The sequence below is a fragment of the Salvelinus fontinalis genome, chromosome 27 (assembly GCF_029448725.1).
Source record: "Salvelinus fontinalis isolate EN_2023a chromosome 27, ASM2944872v1, whole genome shotgun sequence".
In the NCBI taxonomy this organism is placed as follows: domain Eukaryota; kingdom Metazoa; phylum Chordata; class Actinopteri; order Salmoniformes; family Salmonidae; genus Salvelinus; species Salvelinus fontinalis.
Genome location: NC_074691.1, coordinates 14656498 through 14662508, shown reverse-complemented (window position 1 = coordinate 14662508; position 6011 = coordinate 14656498). Strand labels below are relative to the sequence as shown.

The following is a 6011-nucleotide window of genomic DNA, read 5'->3' as shown; positions in this document are numbered from 1 at the left end:
CTATGCTCAAAAGTGAGGGACAGCTTCTATGCATGTTGATCTTTCCAAAGCTGTGAAACATGAATCCACGTTTTGCCACTCTTGCCTTGAACAGAAATAGCTGCAATGAGGTAATGTGTGCCTCGGTGTTGCTGCTGTGAACGCGGGAGACGTTTGGTGCGAAGACTCTCCTCCACCTTTTGCGCGATCCTGAATCCAGACTTTTGTCTCGTCAGAGTCAAGACTCGGTTGCTCCGCCCCTGACTGCTTGTATATCAGCACTGGATGAGAGCGGTTGAAACAGTTTTGTATTTTTTTGAGCTGAGTTTGAAAGTACACCATCTTGATTTTCAGAATGCACAGCATTTACTGAGTTGGGATTGCAAAAGTGGACTGATACAGTCACTCGCCTTGTGCTGACAGCGGAGCCACATCCAAGGGATCCCGTCAAAGAGGTAAAGAACGAGTTTTGTGTTTGGAGTAGTGGAGTGAGTTGCGGAAATTGATTCACTGAAAAAAGGAAAGTAATTACAATGTCACGGAGACATTTGATACAACCTTGCAGCTCTGTTTATTGTGATTCAGTCTGCAGTTACATTGTATACATACATAGTGTCTAAAATTAATGTTTTGCATGGGATTTGTTTCTAAGTAGTTTTTAATATAATAATTTGGAAGCTTTAACTGCAAAACTATTTACTGGGTGATAATCGTTTTCATTGTGCGTAAATTATTGGATAGCCTGTTTTTCTTATCCAGTCGATACATATTGAATGTTTGTATTTTAATTTGTGACAGCTTGGGGAATGGTAGACCGCATGATGGCAATGAACCATGGACGATTCCCTGAAGCTGTGAATGGTCTCCACCATCACCACCCAGCGCGCAGAATGGGCATGGGGCAGTTCTCGAACCCACTACACCATCAGCAACAACAGCAGCAGCATGGCTACACTACTGGTATAATGGGAGATCATTTGCACTACGGAGGGGGCAATGTAACAGCTAACCACGGAATTCGGCATTCGGTGGGGAATGTAAACGCTGGACACCCAAACGGCAATATGCCTCCCGGAGCGCGCTACAGCTCTCAATTTGTGGCACCCGCCGCTGCCGTCCCCACTCAAGGACAGCTCGCGGCAAGTATGCAGTTGCAAAAGCTCAACACGCAGTACTACAGCCACCATACTCACCCCTCTCACCATCATTATATGCATGATTTGCATCCTGCGAATCATCAAGTTAACGGGACAGGACAACAGTTCAGAGACGGCAACGCGAAACACAGCACGTCCAGTTTGCCTCCACAAGCGCATCATGTGCCTGCAGCAATACTGCCCCCCAACGTCATTGACACGGATTTTATTGATGAGGAGGTCTTGATGTCTCTGGTCATTGAGATGGGGCTGGACCGAATAAAGGAGCTACCTGAGCTGTGGTTAGGACAGAACGAGTTTGATTTCATGACAGACTTTGTATGTAAGCAACAGCCAAGCCGAGTGAGTTGTTAAATCTCACTAAGTGGACTTATACAGTCATCTACTCAAACAGACTTTTAAAGCATTCCTTGTTGTCCCCTAAACTCGAACATTGAGAGAGATCTGCAATACACCAATGGAGAACCATTGAAACATGTACTATACCAGATTATATATTCCTCAAATATTTTGGGGTAATAGACATATACTGCAGACATAATGGAAATTAGTTTGTTTGATGTAGGAATGCACTACAATCTCAATTGAATCTTTGTCAGAAAGACACATTTTTACATCCATGCTATGCATCGTTACTTCAAGCTAGAATCCTTAGTTGCTACATCCATTTTTGGACTTAGAAATTAATTATATATATATATATACCCATTGATTCTTGAAGAATATAACTTATAAATGCCTCATGAGCTTAGTTCAACTGTGATACCCCATCACCCAAAGGAAAAATATGAGCCCCTTTTTTGTAAACAATGTTAGTATAAACAAACACTGTATGGCCTCAACATGATTAACTATAATTTTGATACAATCGGTGGTCAGTCCTTGCACCAATGTCTATGTCTATGAATTTGAGAGTGGTTACATTTCTATTGGCCCATTCCTCAGCTTTTTTTTTTTACCAAAACAGAGTGGGGGTGGCCACTTTTATTGTTTCAATTAAGGATTCTAGCTTTAATTGGACAACAGAACATGTGAAATCAAGAAAACCTTTAGATGAGTAGAGTTGTCTGCTTATTTGAATAGGCCTAGTTCTGGAGGAAAATAGAGCCGTACAATAGTGTGCTTGGTATATTTATTTTCCTGCCTCATTCAAACATTTTGGATGACAGAAAATGTTGAATAATTATGAATTGCAAATGAACCATATTCAAAATGTTCGAAGTGGTTAAGAAACATGCTTGTAGACAAGTACTGTGTAATTGTTCCCTACAATACTATACTGTACAATGTTGTGGCCATATACTTACCTATCTGTGCTTTAAAATGATTTGTCTATCATGGAGGAAAACTGAAACTTGTGCTTGTTTTTTTATTTCCTCATCTGCTGCAAATGTCTTTTTACCATTGCTTGTATCACAGCCAGGATGCACTGTGAGTTAACATGGTTTTCTTTGATATTGTAAAGGTTAATGGTAGGAATGGAAATGTCTTTACAGAGATGTGAATCCTTCAATAACAGAGGGGTGATGTGTGGGTATTTTCCACATGCTCAAATGGGAACAATGTCTGTTTAGAAAGAGAGAAAAAATGAGTCTTTGGAAAAGGGATACTCCTCGCTTATATATCCGACCCCTCCCCCCTACTCTTTCATGTGTGGACAATAAACAATGTGGAATGTTGTCAAGGTAGAGAGTATCATTTCACAGGACGTCTTGTTCCTCATCAGTCCTCAGAATTGACACCACTGTGCTTATTTAGTGTATGCGATACAAGGCAATACTACTGTGTTGAAGCTTTCCAGGAAAGTTTGACAGTATTTTTGTACATTTCTTTTTTTTTTAGAAGAAGAAGAAAATTGTTAATTTATTCTATTTTAATTTGCAAACATGAATAAAGCAGCTGAAGTGCATTACTGAAGTGATCATGGTGTCATTGTGGGTGTTGGCATCTGTTCCATGTGTTTTCAATTTGTGGGGTTTGTTGTTGCACACTTTTGCCACTTGCACAGTTGCAGGCCAAAGAATGAGGGCAATTTCACTGTAACAAAATGATGCTGAGACTTTGATTTTTCACTTTTAAAATGTATGTCAAACAGAAACCAATGATAGCAAAGATAAATAAACTATACAACTATACGCACAAGGACTACTTTTAACAATTTCCACTGGCATCTTTACAAAAACACATTTTACTTGAACAGTGCAGATGCAAAGTTTGGTAACAGTATGACATAACAGTCACCAATGTACTGTTCTTCAAGTAAATGTGCATCATTCTGTTACAGTGGAATTGCCCATGACTATCCTTTTACATTCAGACAACAGTTTGGCTCACATGGATCCAAAGTTAGGGTTGTTGTGAGGAAATACTACTGGTGAGACTTATCACTGGTGATGCATAAAGCCTCAAAATACCCGACAACGTAACACTTCTAGTAGATATAGGATAGTAGTTAATACGATTTAATTTAGCCAAACTGTAATAAATATGACAAACGTAACACTTTGACATAAGAACTATGAAATTACATTTGGACTATTCCGCCCATAATACCTGTTTTTATGGATCCTTAATGGTGATATTTGCAGCCAGCTGTCTCTCTTTGAGAGGGAGAGTGAGGAACCAAACACTTAACTAAAAGGAAGTGCTCAATGAGATAATGGCGTGAACCCTGAGGTGTAACGCTGTAAGCGTCTAACCTTTACCATGCTAATGTTCAGCAGCTTCATGTGCTGAGCTCTTTCTCATCGTCTGATGAGACCTGAACCGTTTCTCAGCGACGGAAGTTATAATAGTGAAGATTCACTCCTAATTTATGTATCTGTTACAGGGAGTAAATTTGAAGCGAATTTTAAACACATCTTAAATCAAAACTTGAGATTAATGAAAAGTGTGGAAGATGAGTCCCATGTGAGATTTTCACTGAATATTAAGGTAGAGAGATTCATTTATCCCAGAGGCATACTACCCTGTATTGTCCTTGAGTTTCTTATTTTTATCTCCGATTCAGTCATCCCTTTTATATGGGAAAAGGGATTAGATTCTCAGAAAAAGAGACACTTTAAAAGAAGCTTGAATTGTTAGCAAGAAAATGTTCTGAAGACTTGAAGGGTTATCAGTAAATTACAATGAATCCTGAAATTGGTGTTGGCCAAATTGACACACCAATACAGCAGCTTAGCAATAGAGACACTTGTCTTTGGGAAGTGTGCTGTGCAAACCCTTGAAAATATTAATTTCACTCAGACAAAATGATATGCTCTCTTGGCTCCCAAATAAATAGAATATACAGTGAATGACAGAGAAGGACATTAAAAATAGTATTTCCATAAACATTAAATATTTACTTTAATATACCTCGGCTTCAGCCCGATCATAGACACAGAACTGTCTTAGGGACAGTTGGCAGGGACGTATAACAGTGACGAGGAGTATCCTTGTGCCAAAAAACATAGATGCTGCTCTGCTGGTCAGTCTGTGTGCCATTAACGCCTTGTCAAGTGTGCAAACAAACCCTGATGTGTATGTTTACAGTGTCTAGAAGAAGGAATAAAATTACCTGTCCTTAAAAAAGCTAAATGCTTTCAGTGATTAACTTAGCTAACAGGTGTGCATGGATTTTTGTTGAAGACTTGATCCTAACCATTTAAAGGCCCAATCTGTAATTTTAAAACCTGACCCTAACACTGTTTGGAAATTGACAGACGAGGCTGTGACAATGTAACCACTGTCAAATTTACAGACAAACTTATGAAGGCAAGGAGTGACACCCCAACAGTTTTTACTCAAATGTGTATACGTATGTGTGGGCATAATCTTAGTGTGTATCTATGGTGTTGTGTGTTAAAGGATCCCCAACTAAGAAAAAGTACGAGATCAGTAATGCTGCATGAATTATCTCCCATTTAGAAAGTACATGTGAATGAATGTCTAGGTTGAGTCGCTGATGCTCTCTCCTGATAGCTACGTTAGTGCAGTGGGATACTTTACAACAGACAAACCATGGCTTTCACTATCAACCCCCAATTTACAGCGGCTGAAACGGAGGCAGCACCCCATCCCCCACACCCACCTCAGTCACGTCCTGAATTACTAGATTTAGGATTATAATCCCAGTCCAGCAGTGGGATTCAACATATTCTCCTGCTCAATCCACACCAATCAGATATGTTTAGCCAGTCATTTAATGTTGACCATATAGAGGGTTTGGTGTCAGTAGCTACATACAATTAATTTTAAATAAACAGTTCAGTGTTGACCTATGAAATAGATGGGGCAGAGGAAAAGCTTCCACATGAAATCCATGAAGTTAAATAATTAACATTTATGACTTGGCAAGAAGTTGAAGTAGTACTGCAGCTGGTGGTAAATCAGGGAGCCAACGCAGTAACAAAATGCACTCTGGAGCAGTTAAATGCTCATCATAGCGAGTCATTCAATAAAGTTTTAATTAAAAAGAGGTCATTTAAATGGCCAAGTGCCATTTTGGCTGCCTCCTGTAAGTTTTGATAGCTAACATTCACATATTCCATGGAATTAAATGTGTACAGATTTTATGAGTCCTACAAACAGCTCTATAAAATACTTCAACATAACATGATGAGACATTACCGTTTTTACAGCTGTCACAACACAACATGAGCTTTAACTAGGGTCAGGGAGTTATCCTGGCCACATGACATGACCAGAAAAAAACTGGGTGCTACTTATAAGCTATCTAGGGCCCAGAGTATTTTGTAGCCAGGTGATATGGTCAGGAAAAACTCTGTGCCCTAAACAAGAGGTATAATAACCAGACAATCTAAACGTGTACTGTAGACCTACACCAAACCTTTATTTAAAAACAGCCCCTGGAGATTCCAGAAAGGACAGTCA

At 39.4% G+C, this 6011-nt stretch overlaps 1 protein-coding gene across 1 annotated transcript; it reads left to right on the top strand.

Moving 5' to 3' along the window:
* The first annotated feature begins 244 nt into the window (after nucleotides 1–244).
* LOC129825118 (cbp/p300-interacting transactivator 2-like) lies at nucleotides 245–3057 on the top strand. The gene is made up of 2 exons (XM_055884908.1): nucleotides 245–434; nucleotides 778–3057. The coding sequence occupies exon 2, from the start codon at nucleotides 786–788 to the stop codon at nucleotides 1488–1490; it is 705 nt and encodes a 234-aa protein (XP_055740883.1). The 5' UTR covers nucleotides 245–434; nucleotides 778–785; the 3' UTR covers nucleotides 1491–3057.
* Nucleotides 3058–6011: the final 2954 nt, after the last annotated feature.

Excerpts from the sequence above, each read along its gene's own strand:
- LOC129825118 (XM_055884908.1), top strand. The coding sequence starts at position 786 with ATGGTAGACCGCATGATGGCAATGAACCATGGACGATTCCCTGAAGCT.